Source organism: Pseudonaja textilis, chromosome 2 (genome assembly GCF_049901715.1).
Source record: "Pseudonaja textilis isolate UNSWEBS1 chromosome 2, rPseTex1.2, whole genome shotgun sequence".
Lineage (NCBI taxonomy): Eukaryota > Metazoa > Chordata > Lepidosauria > Squamata > Elapidae > Pseudonaja > Pseudonaja textilis.
In genome coordinates, this window is record NC_141991.1 from 145526388 (window position 1) to 145541571 (window position 15184).

The window sequence follows — 15184 nt, forward strand, 5'->3', positions numbered from 1 at the left end:
GGACGCTGAAAAAGCATTTGACAATCTAAACTGGCATTTCTTAATACAAAAAAAATACAACATGAACCTTGGCACCAGATTCGAAAACATCGTAACTACAATTTACAACATCCAACAGGCAAATATTCTAATAAATGGGGAACAAACCGGCACAATAAAAATAGAAAAAGGGGTTAGACAGGGTTGCCCTCTCTCCCCTCTGCTTTTCATATTCACCCTAGAATCACTTTTGACATGCATTAGGCAAAATTCGAGAATTAGAGGACTGAGGATTAAATCAGAAGAGTATAAAATACTAGCTTTCGCTGATGATATGGTTTTCTTTTTGGAGAAACCTATAGAAAAAGGACATAACTTATTAGAAGAACTAGAATGATTTGAAGAAGTCGCAGAACTCAAAATTAATAGGAAAAAAAATGAAACTAATGACTAAAAACATAACAGGAGACCAGAATAAAGAGCTAGAGGTATCGATGGGAATACAGGTGACAAAAAAATTAAATACCTAGGAATTTGGCTAACTCCACAAAGTAAATAAATAAAAGAAAATAATTATGACAAACTACTCCAACAAACTAAGAAAGATTTAGATTCCTGGAGTAAATTACAGCTTTCCTTACTGGGCAGGATTGCTTTGATCAAGATGAATATACTTCCAAAATTTCTATATTTATTCCAGACAATCCCAATCAAATTAAATAATTTTTTTTAATAGAATTAAATAAGATAACGCTAAAATTTATTTGGCAGGGAAAAAAAGCTAGGATCAACGTAAAAGCCTTACAAGATTTGAAAAGCAGAGGAGGGCTAGTCCTGCCAAACTGGGAAATATACCATACGGCAGCCACTTTACTATGGATAAAGGAATGGGTGAATCTAACCAAAATATGTAGCCAATCTAGGCATGCTATCAAAACTATGAATTATGTACTGTTGGCATGCATAGTATATAGCATACAGAATAAGACTATTAAATTATGGAGCTTGCCACCCGTTAATATACTTTATTAGTAGCTATCTGGAGATTAAATCAAATTGCTTATTAAAGAAAGGATGGAAGTGGAGAAAGTGCTAATCTAAATGAAATAGGAAGAGATCCAAGTAATTCAAAATGCCCTTTTGCCTGTCTTTCACTGATCTACTCTTCCACCAAACATACGCAGTTTATTATAAGGTTTTTGGTGACCATGATGGTGGTGATGGAGCTGGACTTTGAAAAGGTAAGAAAATTAAAAGATTTCTTGAATTACCAGAAAATGTATTTCTTATATTTTTGTTACTTAACACAGGAATGGGTAAAGTGTGCTTGGTATCTTTAGTAGAAACTGCTCTTTCCATGATTGCGCTTGAAATTTAATACCAAAATATCATGTTACGTTGCTTAAAACTTTTGGAATTGCTTGTTTTCATTATAATTCAGAATGGTTTTTTCATGGTTGAGGTTTTTAAAAAAATATTGGCCCTATCTTCTTTTTCAGAGCATTGCCTTTCACATACCATCCAAAGATTAAATGCTACCCTCCTCCCAGAAACTTCTCCATCTTTGAACCAGCGCCTATCTTATTTTAATGCTTGTCAAAATAATCAATTCCATCATCATCTGCTATCCTTTCCTTGTGCAAAATAAATTATTCAGGGCATGAGAAAGCTGGCTAGGTCAAGGCACTGCTGGGAACCATGCTGACATCTGAAGAGCATGCTTCAACCAATTGTTGCATTCTCTTTGGTGGAATGGGCGGGGTTTGTGCAACTTTCCAACTTGATAAAGACTGGAATTCTGATATAACTTCAAATGTTAGTACTAGAGTTTTTTTTTGGCATCTCTATATCTCTGCTGTACAGTATTTTCTTTGATCTTTGAATCAGAATATGTTCATTGGTGTTGTTCCCCCACCTTCCAGAGTTATTGCTTCTGTCTTCTAACAATTCCCTGAAAGTATTTTAACTATCTTTTTGAGATTTTTGTCTTTCATGGTTTTGATTCCTTTTCTTTTCTTGGTTGGTTAATCCTTAGGTTCTAAGGGGCGCTGGACCATTGTCCAGCCATTTGAAACCTTCCTCCTATTTCCTTAATTTTCTGTTTTTTTTTTGCCTGTTCTTTCCTTTCTAATCCTAGTCCAAAAAAATCCTAAATCAATTTATTTAATGGGTATGAATGAATTCATAATCCTAGCACAGCAAAATACAGTAATACCCAGGCCAGTCATCTGAGGATAAAAGACCCCTCCTCAATGCTCCAATAAAATTGCAGGATGATCGCTGTATTTTTTTTCCCATCATCGCCTAATCCTTTTGGGATATAGAAGAGTGTTCCTGTTTCTTCCAATCGAGTGACAGTACATTTCTGATCTAGCCAATCAACTAACAACGTTATTTAATGCTTCCTGGAGCAAAATGTACCATTAATTTCTATTTCGGGAAGAAGTGGCTCTCCAATCAGATCGATATTATTCCCTCATGGTTTTTCCACACTCCGACAAAAATACTGCCTGGTCAGAGATATGAAATGCGTTTTTTTTTCCCTAACCCCATCCGTTACAAGGCGGACGATTAACATTCTTCCCACTAAAACAGAAGCAGACGTATTTTTTGATTTTTTTCTTGAATTTTTTTTTATTGAAAAACTACAATTCCCAGGATGCCCTAAAGTCATATGGGGAGGGGGGGGGCTCCTACCATGAATTCGCATTCTTGTGTGGGCGTGGTTATGACTGTGGCGCACCACCCGGTGGGCGGGGCCGGGCATGGAAAGAAGGAGCGGACGAAAGCAAACAAATCAAGCGGTTGAGTTTAGGTCGGTGCCGCTGAACGAATGCAGGGAAAGAACTTAGCCCGGCGAAGGTACATCGCGGAGCGATTCTGCTCTCCGGGGGCTGTTAATCGTAAGGTTAGAGAAACACTTGAGAGCAGAGATGGGGTCTAAACAATAAAGCTGGGCTATTAACGGATCCAATCCGCTTTGCGGAAGCTGCTTTCTTAGTGAGAATTGCGTAGGTGGTGTGTGTGTGTGTGTGTTGTGTGTGTGTGTGTGTGTGTGTGTGTGTGTGTGTGTGTGTGTGTGTGTGTGTGTGTGTGTGTGTGTTTTGGTGGGGTAGTGATACTGAGAACCCAAATATCCCCCTTCTCCCCCAGTGAAAGGAGGTGCGCAGTCTTTGCGTTGAAGGGAGACTGATGCGGGAAGAAAGGAGACGGTCTGAGGTTCCTCTTACCTTGCTAATAAATCCGGGCAGAAGAAGTTTGGGGGGCATCGGCTTCTTTCCCAACAGGTGTTTGCAGCTTTAAGACAGAAGTGACTCAGCTGAATTGAGGAGGGGGGGAGAATAAGGGGAGCGCCCCGAACCCGCCGATTCACGGGTCTCCCGATTTCTCTCACCGCTTCTGCTGCCGCGGGAGGGACTCAGGCTTTGGAGCTGTCAAGACTTGCTCGGGGATAGCTCCAGCATGGTATTTTTCCTCCCCTTTCCCGTTAGGAAGAATTTTTGGCAGAGAGGGCTGCGTCTGGAAATCTGTTTTGCCTGGGCAAAGCTTTAAAAAGAAGGAAATGTTCACTGGTATCCAGTTCAGGTCAAAGAAAACGCCTCAAGGAAGACAAGATTTAGACCTGAGAAAGGGGGTTGCCAACAAACTTCATTTACCTGAAACAATCCCAAGGAAGGAAGGAAGTACAAGTTACAGGAAAAGCAGGGGTGGCTTTGAAATCACCCTGACATCTGCTCAAGGTATTTAGGAGAACACAGAGGCAAGGCTGTGCCAAGGATTTTTCTCGCCTTGGGCAAAATAACAGTTTGTCAGAATAACATTTTGTCATCCTATTATCTGCAGACTGAGACTCCTATAATTGTAGAACATTTAATAGCTTCAACTCCCACTATATTCCCACCACAGAATTTTGGGCTAATGCATTTGGTGAAGCTTTAGATAGTACAAGATGAGAATGAGGGGGCCTGGCAGAGATTTGGATCAGTTGGCATAATTTTCTCATCTTTATAATTACAGATACGGTGATTCTGGTTATTGGATTTGTTCTTTCTGATTCAGGGCTTTAAAGGCACGCCAAGGCCGCCTGTTGGGGATTTCTGTCTTTAGCTCAGAGATATTCCTACTTCTTGTCCCTGTAAGGTTGGAAATACTTTTCTGTCATCTTAAGGAAACATAACTTGGGAACAAGTTGGGAATTGTGAGCATTGGGACAGTGACTTTCTAACAGAAATGCAATTTGTGAAACTTTGATTTGGGGTTTTGCTGGTTAGATAGGTTTTGTTATAGAAACGGCTAATATATATTATCATATAAAAGTAAACAGTTCAGGTTTTATGTAAATACTTTATTCTACTGCACCAAAAGGAGTTAGAAATCAGTGCTTTTCTTTTTGCTTTCCCCTTTCCCCTATGCTTTTCTCTCTTCCCCTTTTCTTCCCTTATTTTCCCCTTATTTTCATTTTTCTTTGTATTTTTTCTGTATTTTATATTTTGATAAACAAAACATTAACAGGTGAGAAATGCAGTTTTTTTTCCTGCAGACTCAAAATGTTCTGCCTGGATGAAATGATTTAGCCTTTACCTTGGTACTGCATAAATTATTGTGTGTCTTGTCGTCCTCACTTCTCATTCCCCTTCTTGGATTAGGTGGACGGTCTTCATAGAGATGCATCAATGGAGCCTATGGATCTGAGGTTAAGAGCATGACCCCTGCTGAGTGAATACAATGCCCAGGATGCTGGAACAAGGAGAGCTGTAATGGAATGAGCCCACGGTATGCCTTCGTCAGCCTTCAGCACCATGTCTGGGACACACATTCTCTTCCTCTTCTTCCTCAAACTGTTTGTAACTGGCTGGACCCAGGGAGCAACAGTCAGTGCCCCTTATTTGAATGTTGGGGATGGAACAGTTTTGGAATTCAATTTCCCTGAGCATAGCCAGGGTGTTTTGTTGGTCGCTTGCCACTATCCGGGATCAGATGCCTGGCTGAGTGTATCTTCCCTGGAGCCTACGGTGGTAGTCATAGAGAATGTGAGTGCCTCCTGGGGAGGGAGCTTCACAGTCAGATTCCAGTCTGGCTTGGCTGGTCTGGCCCCATTGCAACTGAGATTGCTGGAACAGAATCGCCTTATTGAGGAACGAGCTGATTTCCGGATTCGGGTTGACACTTCTGATCTGGAGCCAACTATACAGATGAGCCTGGGTCACTTCTCAGAGAACCCAATCCTCTTTGCCCTCCTGCCTCTTATCTTCCTCAATAAATGTGCATTTGGCTGCAAGGTGGAGGTGGACGCTCTCCAAAGCCTGGTTCACCAGCCTCATCCTATCATGCTGGGCATCTTGGGCCAATTTGTTGTCATGCCCCTTTATGGCTACCTCATGTCCTTGGCCTTCTCTTTGCCTAAGGCACTGGCTCTGGGGCTAGTGATTTCTTGCTCTTCCCCCGGTGGTGGTGGTGGCTACCTCTACAGCCTTCTACTGGGTGGAGACGTCACTGTGGCCATCTCCATGACCCTCCTGTCTACAGTAGCGGCCACTGGGCTCATGCCCCTCTCCTCCAGCTTCTACGGATGGCTGTTGGGGGCACACGAGACTCTGCATGTGCCCTTTCTGAAGATCTTCATCACTCTCCTCTTTATCGCGGTGCCCATCTCTATCGGCATGCTGGTCAAGTGCAAGTTGCCCCGTGTCTCCCGCCTCCTCCTGCTCCTCATCAAACCTTTCAGCTTCACCCTCATCGTCGGAGGCCTCTTCATGGCTTACCATATGGGAGCATTTATCCTAACCAGCGTGCGGCCCCCCATCATCCTGGCTGGTGTTACGGTGCCCATCTTCGGCTTGCTGCTGGGCTACCTGCTGGCTTGGTGCTTAGGACTGCCAGGGCCACAGCGTCGGACGGTCAGTATTGAGGTCGGGGTGCAAAATAGCCTGTTGGCCTTGGCCGTGCTGCAACTCTCCTTCCAAAGGGCCCAAGCTGACTTCGCTTCCCAAGCTCCCTTTATTGTGGCCCTGAGCAGCACGTCTGAGATGCTGCTGCTGGTCTTGGGGAACTTGGCCTACAACAAGCTCTGCTCAACAGGCACTTAAGACCCCTGGGAAAGTGGGGGCAGATACCAAAGATTTGAACTCTGGGTATGTCCTGATCAGAGATGGATACCAAAAGCCTTAGGAGCTGGATGCGAGGCACCCCGTTGGTAGGGGTGTGGCTAACCAAGACCTCAGCCTGAAACCCACGATGGGGTGCTCAGATACTAAGGGGCCCTTTGCCAGTGGCATACCCTACAAGTTGTCGTTATGTGGGGGAACCTGGGCTTCTCTGTTCTTTTTAAATTAACTTGTTTTTCTACATAGCAAGAGGTATCTCTGGAGCTTAACACTCGAGTTGCACAGACTGAGGGGGTATAATGGGAGTGAATCTGTCCTATTTCACCTCACCCATTCAGCGGGATACAGGGTTTGAATAAAACACAAACGAAGCTAATCTAGTCTGTCTGTCTTTTTCAAAAATAAAACAAATAATTTCACTGCTTCTGGAGATGAAGATGCAGAGCTTAGCAGGATAATGTTCGAAGCAGGGGAAACGAAGAGATTTTTTTTTTTTTACACCTAATCACTTATACACTTAATCACACCAATGATTAAACAGCTTGAGAGCATCCCTGGAGGGGAGATAAAAATGTAACAAAAACAATTCCTCAAGTAAGATTGGAGTTGCGTGTTAAGTTTCCTTTGGAAATAGAAAATAGGAAGAAATACTTGGCCCTTCTATATTAATATGTGTAAATACATTAGTTTTCCTCAGCCTTGGCACTTGGAAGATGGGTAGACTTCAACTCCCAGAATTCCCTAACCTGAAGTCACCTATCTTCAAGTTGCCAAGGTTGAGAAACACTGGATTAATGACTAAGAAAGCTTTTCTTGGCAGAGCTCTGGCCATAATGGATGTGCTAATCTTTGGTGAGTCACAAAGCCTCTCTTGATTACGCTGCAAGGAGTCGAGTTTTTTTCTCTCTGGCAGTTTTGAAAGGTTCTTGCTAGAGGTCATGGGGTGACAACTGCCATCTTGATTATACTTCCTAGGAATGAGGGAAGTCATAGCCTAGTCACACAGTATAGAAGCTTTTTCCTCTCAGAAGTTGTGGTCCTTCTGGAATGTACAGATTTTCAGGTGTGCTCCAGCTCCTGCCAATCCATTGTTTCTTCTGTCATTCACACTAGTACTGCTGCTGAAAATATAGCAGCTATGGATAGAAGCTGGCAGTTGGATTGCTCCAACCGCTTTTCATTTCTTCCTGGGGAGTGCTGGTATGTCATCATCCTGTGTTAGTGCTGGGAGGACTGGGACTTGTGATTTCAATGCACTCACCCATCTGCTGGTGCAGAGAAGCGGCACGGCATGTTCTGAGGGCAGAGGCAGAGTTGCTTATGAATTGCAGTTGGCTGTTTAGTCAACGAGGGAGGGAGAGAGAGGTTGGCATCTGGCCTGAAGCCAGCAAGAAACATTAGCTTTACTGTCATTTTATCTTCTCTTGTCCATCAACTTAAAGCCAAGTCATCCAACAACAGCCAGAGTTTCTCAAGACTCTTTTAAGATACCACTTTTTTCTTTCATTTGCCAACGTGGCACTCTAAGAATATTATTGATATTTGGGAAAGTATGCTATAAATTGGGCTTGTGTATCCCTTTAGACCCAAAGATACCCCAACTGGGCTGCAGAATCCCAGATCACCCCTAGATGGAAGCAAAGAGATACCGAAAATGCTTTGCTGCCATCTAGGGGTCAGCCAGATTTTTGCAACTCCAAGCTAGTGATCTTAGGAAAAACATAAACATGGCTGGCTTGAATTTGGTTTAGTGTGTCATGTAAACTAAAACTTTGTTTTGTAAACCATGCTTTATTGCATAAGAAAGTTAAAAACAACCAATTGTGGCTTAATCACTACAAGTGTTCAATCAAACCATGGCTTAATATATTAGGTGACCATTGGGAAGTTGTCTTGTTTGGTCAACTGAAAACATCTTTAAGTTGAAAGGGGCAATTTCTTTCCTTCAAAGTTCTAGAATTATTCATAGTGCATTGCTTTTATTTTTCTGTACCCCACGTTGGGGAAGCAAGCTGAAGATCTTATGGTATTAAATCTCTCCATCAATCTTGCTTGTGATTCAATCCATTTGAGGCTCAGTGGGAGTTCTTTCTTAAATGGGAGTGCATTGAATAAAATTCAGAGTGAGCGGAGTGAAAGGAACAGACCTGAATGTGAAAGGATTGCTTACTGGAGTTGATTGTTGGAGGTCTGGGTTCAAATACAAATTAGGACATTTGTTTTTAGCTATTGGGATCCTCTACATCTATTATTATAAAGATACAATAGTTAGAGAAAGATACTGATGGGTGCTCCCCAGAATTCTTTAAAGGAAGGAAGGAACTGTACAAGCAAACAAAAATAAGTGATGATAAAGTCTATTCTGCATCTTTGTACTTTGCACTACCTGGAGATCAGTGTCTGCTACTACCAGAAAAAAAGCCTCAGTTGACTCTTGAGGCACCGCTGAAGGGATATGCTGTGTAGAGAAAAGTGGAGATAGCAAACTAATGGGGGAAAAAACACCTTAAAACAGTAAAAGAGACAGTACGTGAAATCTCAGCTTTGGGAAAGAAGGAAGCCTAAGCAAAATAATCCTGCCTCAATTCTGCATGCCACAAGAGAGGATGAAAGGAAACTCGCAGGCTCTTAAGATTCTGTCATTATGGGCCTACAGTGTAGTTCCAATAATCCTTGCAGGGTTCGATTTCTGACCTGAACTGCCTCAGAGGGCTGACAGTGTGATATTGTGCATCATAAAAAAAGTGTGTGTGTGAAAAATAAAAAGACAAACAATACTGTCTATACATTCAGGGATACATGGTAAGCATTGTCAAGGATTGGGAGACATCACAATGGGAAAGTGGTTTGCAATTGAATGGCAGGTAGTCTAAGAGGGCAGTAGATGAGATGTAGGAGGACAAATCAGAAAAATGTGGGGGCCCAGTATCAAACAATGGCCATCAAGTTCCCACCACTTTTGATCCTTTGTCAGGGATTCCCATCTGGATTGGCTTGCAAATCGCCATTACTTAATTTTGCATCTGTATTGAGGTTATTTTCTATTTGAATGTGACCGGGTATTCCAAAAAGGCCCAGATTTAACAGTTTCCTGGGACTGGTGCATTTATGTGGCCAACACCCTGTTCTGAATCAGAGCATCAAGCAGCAGAGATGGACTGATATTCCCCTTCCAGTTTTCCCTCTTACTCAGGAGACTGTAGCCAGTCATTGCAGGCCTCATACTGCAGTTCAGAGAGTTAATAGCTATAATCAAGTCCCAGCAAGAATGTTAAACATGGCAAAGGACCTGATTATGTAGAAGCAGCTTTAATAATGCCAATCCAAGAAGTAACTGCTTTTTGCGTTTTCTAACTGCAAATGACGGTCTAATCATTTTTATCAAAATGCAGCATGCCTGAAACATAGTTAACTAGCAGGTAAGTATTGCATGTGGTAAAACATTTAAAGCTTGCTATTTGCTTCCCTTGGTCTAACATTTCAACCTATAGGGAGCAATTATAATTGGCAAGTGTTCATTGTATCCTTCCTCATGTTTTGGCTAGAGTAGAATAAGTTAAATATTTCACAATTTTTGACAGAGGAAGTGTGTGCTAAATTCACAGGTAGTGAATTTAGGTAAAACCATAATGGTTTTGGTTTGCTCGGTTAATGTGAGCGGCTGCACAGTCATTATTTTTGTATGGCGGGGAAACAAACCCACAGGATTTGAAATGAGAAGTAGACAACCGGCTCCTAAATGTTCAGTCTGACCCAAAATGGTTTCCAGATGACTTCCAATCCATTCTCTAATCTCAAGGACACTGTGTGTCAGGTACTTTCTCCTATACTAACTGCAGCAAAGGGGTCTTTGCTGAATTTATAAATAATAATAATGTCTTGTCAAAGTTACCTTACTTACTATATGAGATAAAGGTCACTCCTGTTCACTTCTTTACCCATTTCAGACACATATTAGAGTTAACTGTGTCATTTTAGGTTGTGAATGTAAGACTGGCTATAGATACAGCTAAGTAATATCTTCACTTTTTATTTAATACATCTATTCTACATGCAACACCCAGGGCAGTTTACAACAATAAACCATTCCTGATGTAAGGATGCCAGCATGAAGTCTCCTCATGCACATCACTTCTTGAATCTTAAACAAGGAAATCCTAATTTATCCTGACAGTAGCAGGATATTCTCTCAACAGTTACTTTTTCCGGAGATGTAATACAGTTTCCTCTGCATCATCATCATTATTATTATTATTATTATTATTATTATTATTATTATTATTATTATTATTATATTGGATATAAAAACTAGATGACAGGAAAAAAATAAAAATCTTTCCACTTGCAAATGGAATAATACAGATCCTTCCCGTTATTGTAGTGCAGAAGTAGGACTTCTATGCAGGAAATGTAATTGGCAGAAGATCTTGCTGCAAGATTACTCACTGAGCTTTGGAGTATAGCATTTTTTAGAGCTCTGTTACTAGTTTTGCATTGCTATTTATTTTAGGGTGGACTTTTCTCCAAAAAGTTTGAAGCAAGGCTACTTGAAGGACAATTCTTTCCTCCAAATTATCTCCTTGAATAGACTATCAACATATTTGTTCCCTCCAAATTGTCCCCTTGAATAGTCCATTGAACATCTATAGTATTATTCTAGATAGCCTCAAAAATGCTTCTTAGAAAAACCTACCAATCCCAGACTTATATCCTACCTAGTATTGAATGGATACCTCTTAGCATTTCTGGGATCCACTTGATGCTGCTTGAGGTTAATTATGAAAAGCAGCTTCATTTTGGTTATGTTGGAAGTTAAAACTCATCCCTCTCCTAGGAAAATGAAATACTTTAGAATATATTTAAAAAGGCAGAATATTTCCCCTAAAAGAGAAGTAGAAACTCAGAGGCAGAAACTCTGCCCCCCTCCTTTATTAATTAAGGACTGGGGCAGTCTATTCTACAAAATGAAGATCTACCTCCTTCAAGCAGAGCCATAATAGGAATTGCCCAAAGTCCTTTCATTATATCATCACCCAGCAAGAGTCAACCAAGCCTGGGACTCAAAAGACAACCTACCAAGTTACCCCTGCATGGCTCCATGGGAGTCTGACAACCAATCAGAACACAAGCTCAAATTCAAAGCCCAGAGAGGGCATAAAATCCAGGGTCTCTCAGCATCCCTCCCCTTTTTTCTTTGCTCAAGAGCTCCAAGGCATGTGATCCTGTCCACCATTAAATCATCTTTCCAAACAGCCTCCATGTTTCCAGTGTCTTTTTCCTCACTTGGAACTGAACCCAGATGGACATTTCTTCCAACAATTACTACTGGCTTTCTGCTATTTGGAGTGGGATATGTTTTTGTTAATTTACTAAGACAGCATTGTCAATCAATTAATTTATTTATTCTTTTGTCACTAGTTGTAACAATCTAAAACTTGCACAAACATGCCCTGCATTAATAAAACACATTAAAACCAGTAAAAACATGAAAGCACTATTATTACAGCAAAAAAATAGAAAACATTAGGACATTTTGATAAATAGCTCTTTATATACAGACAAGGTCCTATTTCCCCGGTTTACTGGATTTTTTTTTCTCCACTAACAGCTAGAACAATTAATAAACAGATTAAATAGTAAAGATGCAAGCATCTTGTTTCATTCATTTAGAAGTCTTGGTATGTTTATATCTGTCAGGTGCCCTACTAACCTTTATATCTGTCAGGTGAACCTAACCTGAATTTGAGTATTTGTATATAAAGCCATGTTCAAAACTAAACATCCAAATTCTGTAATTTGTTACTAGCAATAGAATCAAAAATTGCATGAACATCCACAAAGGCAACTTACTTGTTTTACATACTTGTTTTGAATACTTGTTTATCAGATGATCCAATATAAAACTATGATCAATTGTTGAATATCCTGTTCTAAATACTGCCTGTTCCTCTGTGAGTATATTTTTAAATGATGACCTAGTCCCTTAATTTATTAGCTAGATATTTTGCATAAATTTTAGCTGTAATATTAAACAGACTAATTGATCTATAATTTTCTGGGTGGCTACAATTACCTTTTTGTATTTGCTTGTTACTTCGTTGGGTGGCATTTAATTTACACAGAAAGCTGGAACGTCTTTACAGAAGCAATAAAATGGATGTATAGCTTAAGGCTTAGAATCACGTAGCTAGAAATAAGCAAGGTTATGCTGAAGTCCTAGTGCTGTTCACACATTGGGAATAAAAATTTAAAGCAAAGGAGGAACATTTTTAGCCCGCTGAGCAGATAATGGCTTTCAATCCTAAATTCTCAGATTGAAACTGTCTACCTGCATATCTTGCCTCTAGATTAGGAAAAGATACCTTTGAAATCCAAATAGTTCTAGAATTCTTGCTTATCTTCCTAAGACCCTTTACAACTTCCTAAGACCCTTTCTTCTTTTTTCTTCATCCTTAGCCTGCTCTCATATTAGGAAAGTATATTTTCCTGAGTCATATTTCTCCTCACTCTGCCTCCAAAAAAGAAATGCAGGAATACTCTCAGTGGGTAGAAATACATTCTTGTGCAACTTAATTGTGTAAGTAAATCTGCAAGAATCTAACCCATTTTCTGGAGAGAAAAATGTAATCGGGAAACTGATAGTTTTGTGACGTTTCTTTCTGCATTCCTTTACAATGGTATTGCCAGAGGAATAAAAAAAAATATTCTTGTTATCTTTTTAATAACATCCTAACCATTTCCTATCTGGTTATCCTTTCCTACAAGGTCTGGAACTAATTTTTGCTCCAGAACAAGTAGGGTGAAGCAGACTAATGGGCCAGAATTTCCAGTTTGTAATTCTTTTTGAACAAGTTGACTTGGGACTCATTTCTCCAATTATTTTCAGGAACAAACATCATTACACCTTAAGTGGAGGTTTGTTTCCTGCTGTTCAAAGCTGCATGAAAATGTACATAAGGAAAGCAATGAGCCTCACTAAAAAAGCTTGTTCAGGAGAAACAGGTTCTGCCTCTGTGTCTTATTATATTCACTACACTGATTAGCTGGAACCAGTCTCATTGCAGCATCTGAGCAGGAAAAAGGTGAATACAGATATATATTACATTAAAAAAATTATAACAAGGTATGAACATCCCCGTTGCAATGTATGGCTGTGAAAGTTGGACCATAAGAAAGGCTGAGCGCCAAAGAATTGAGGCCTTTGAACTATGGTGCTGGAGAAGACTCCTGCGAGTCCCTTGGACTGTAAGGGGATCAAACCGGTCAGTCCTAGAGGAGATCAACCCTGACTGCTCTTTAGAAGGGCAGATCCTGAAGATGAAACTCAAATACTTCGGCCACCTAATGAGAAGGAAGGACTCACTGGAGAAGAGCCTAATGCTGGGAAAGATTGAGGGCAACAGAAGAAGGGGACGACAGAGAATGAGGTGGCTGGATGGAATCACTGAAGCAGTCATGTGAGCTTAAATGGACTCCAGAACAATGGTAGAGGACAGGAAGGCCTGGAGGAACATTGTCCATGGGGTTGTGATGGGTCGGACATGACTTCGCAACTAATAAAAAAAATAAAAATATATATTAAAAGATATGAAGAGGTGCATGGCAGAAAAACTACTGAAATTTTTAAAATCTTAAATAATATAATAAAGCACCATTTGAAGAGCATCAGCACTGACAAAATCATCCATCAATTGCAAAAGGCAGCTTTACATGGTTCAGCTAATATCCTGTGATGATACCTTTAACACCATCAAACAACATCTGCCTATCCCAAATCCTTGGGAAAGAGTTGTTAGGTGGACAAAAATAAAAAATCAAGCTTAAATACTGTATTTGGCTGACTGTGTGGCCAGCCATAGAATTTATTAAACTTGTATGCCACCTGACCCTCAAAGACTGGGCAACTCACAACAATCAAAGACATTTCAGTGACATCAATGAAACATAAAAGATAAAAATGGCAAGTGGGTTGAATTGAGGGTTCTCCCTCCTCCTTGTCTAAGGTCTAGGTCAGGGCTGTCAAACACCCCGCCCATGGGCCGGATGCATCACATGCTGGCCAACCCACCTCTGGTTTAACCAAGGGGGAAAAAGTCCCAATACATCATGTGATGCTGCCATGATGACGTGAGTTTGACACCTGTGGTGGTATTCTATCAGTTTGGCCCAGTTCTGCCGAGCCAGTAGCACCGATGAGCAGCGGAGACTGAACCAGTTCTCTCCAACACTCTGCTGTTTGGCCCACCTGCCCGCCCAGGCTCCTATACTGACCTATTTTTCCTGCTTTTGAAGCGCAGCTGCTTTGTGTGGCACACTAGATTGCAATGCGGCTGAAGCGACAGGGAAAGTGCAGGATTGCAGGTGGTGAATCAGAAAGCCGCTACGCCTGCACAAAGTGTGTGTGCATGTGCAAAGCGCACCCACCAAGCCATGCTATGAATGCAGAGTTTTAAGCGTTACAACCAGCAGATTAGAAGTATTGATCTCTCTAGGATTGGAGAACTCCAACTAAAGTATGCATGGAAAAGTACGTATAGAAAACAAAGTTATGTATAAAAAAGAACCGATGTCTGCCAAATGCATTTTACTGGTAGGCTGGAGACTGCTCTCCTTCCATAAGGAAACAAAAAAGTTAAGTCCTATTTCAAAAGTCTGCCTGAATGCAATGTAGGGGGAAGGACAGTCATCATATACGTGATTTTCACAATGAGAGGTTCTGAAGCAATGCTGTTTTAACGATCAGCAGAGGAGAGTATACATGAATGTTTTTATCCACAAAAATCTAGCAGTGAGAAATCCAGTATATCAATAATTAAGTTTTGGCCTACTCTTCTCTGTAAAATGTTAATTTTGTGCATGCAGGGTTTTTTTTTATGGAGCCAACTTTAATTCTCTATTCCTATCACTTAAAATAGTATGAAAAACACTGCTATGGCAGAGTGGATGTGCTCTGGGTGTTATCTATTAAATAATGCTATCTAATGGAACCCAGGAAGCCTGGGTTTTTTTTTTTTCTCATACAGTCTACTCTGTGGAACAACAAACTCCCAGAGATTCAGATGGTCCTAAACTTGCTGGCTTTCCGTAAGGTGCTCCAGCTT

The 15184-nt window shown here is 40.7% G+C and overlaps 1 protein-coding gene across 4 annotated transcripts; it reads left to right on the forward strand.

The window, feature by feature from the left end:
• Window positions 1-2699: 2699 nt before the first annotated feature.
• On the forward strand, window positions 2700-6459 carry SLC10A3 (solute carrier family 10 member 3). 4 transcript variants are annotated; one of them, XM_087925750.1, is made up of 3 exons: window positions 2724-2887; window positions 3471-3719; window positions 4626-6459. In XM_087925750.1, the coding sequence occupies exon 3, from the start codon at window positions 4755-4757 to the stop codon at window positions 6063-6065; it is 1311 nt and encodes a 436-aa protein (XP_087781876.1). In that variant the 5' UTR covers window positions 2724-2887; window positions 3471-3719; window positions 4626-4754; the 3' UTR covers window positions 6066-6459. The 4 variants fall into 4 exon arrangements, with proteins under 4 accessions (XP_026567348.1, XP_087781876.1, XP_087781878.1 ...); XM_087925752.1 differs by having other exon boundaries at window positions 2737-2841; XM_026711563.2 differs by lacking the exon at window positions 3471-3719 and having other exon boundaries at window positions 2700-2841.
• The last annotated feature ends 8725 nt before the right edge of the window (window positions 6460-15184 follow it).

Coding starts and splice junctions, on each gene's coding strand:
- SLC10A3 (XM_026711563.2), top strand. CDS start 4,755: ATGCCTTCGTCAGCCTTCAGCACCATGTCTGGGACACACATTCTCTTC.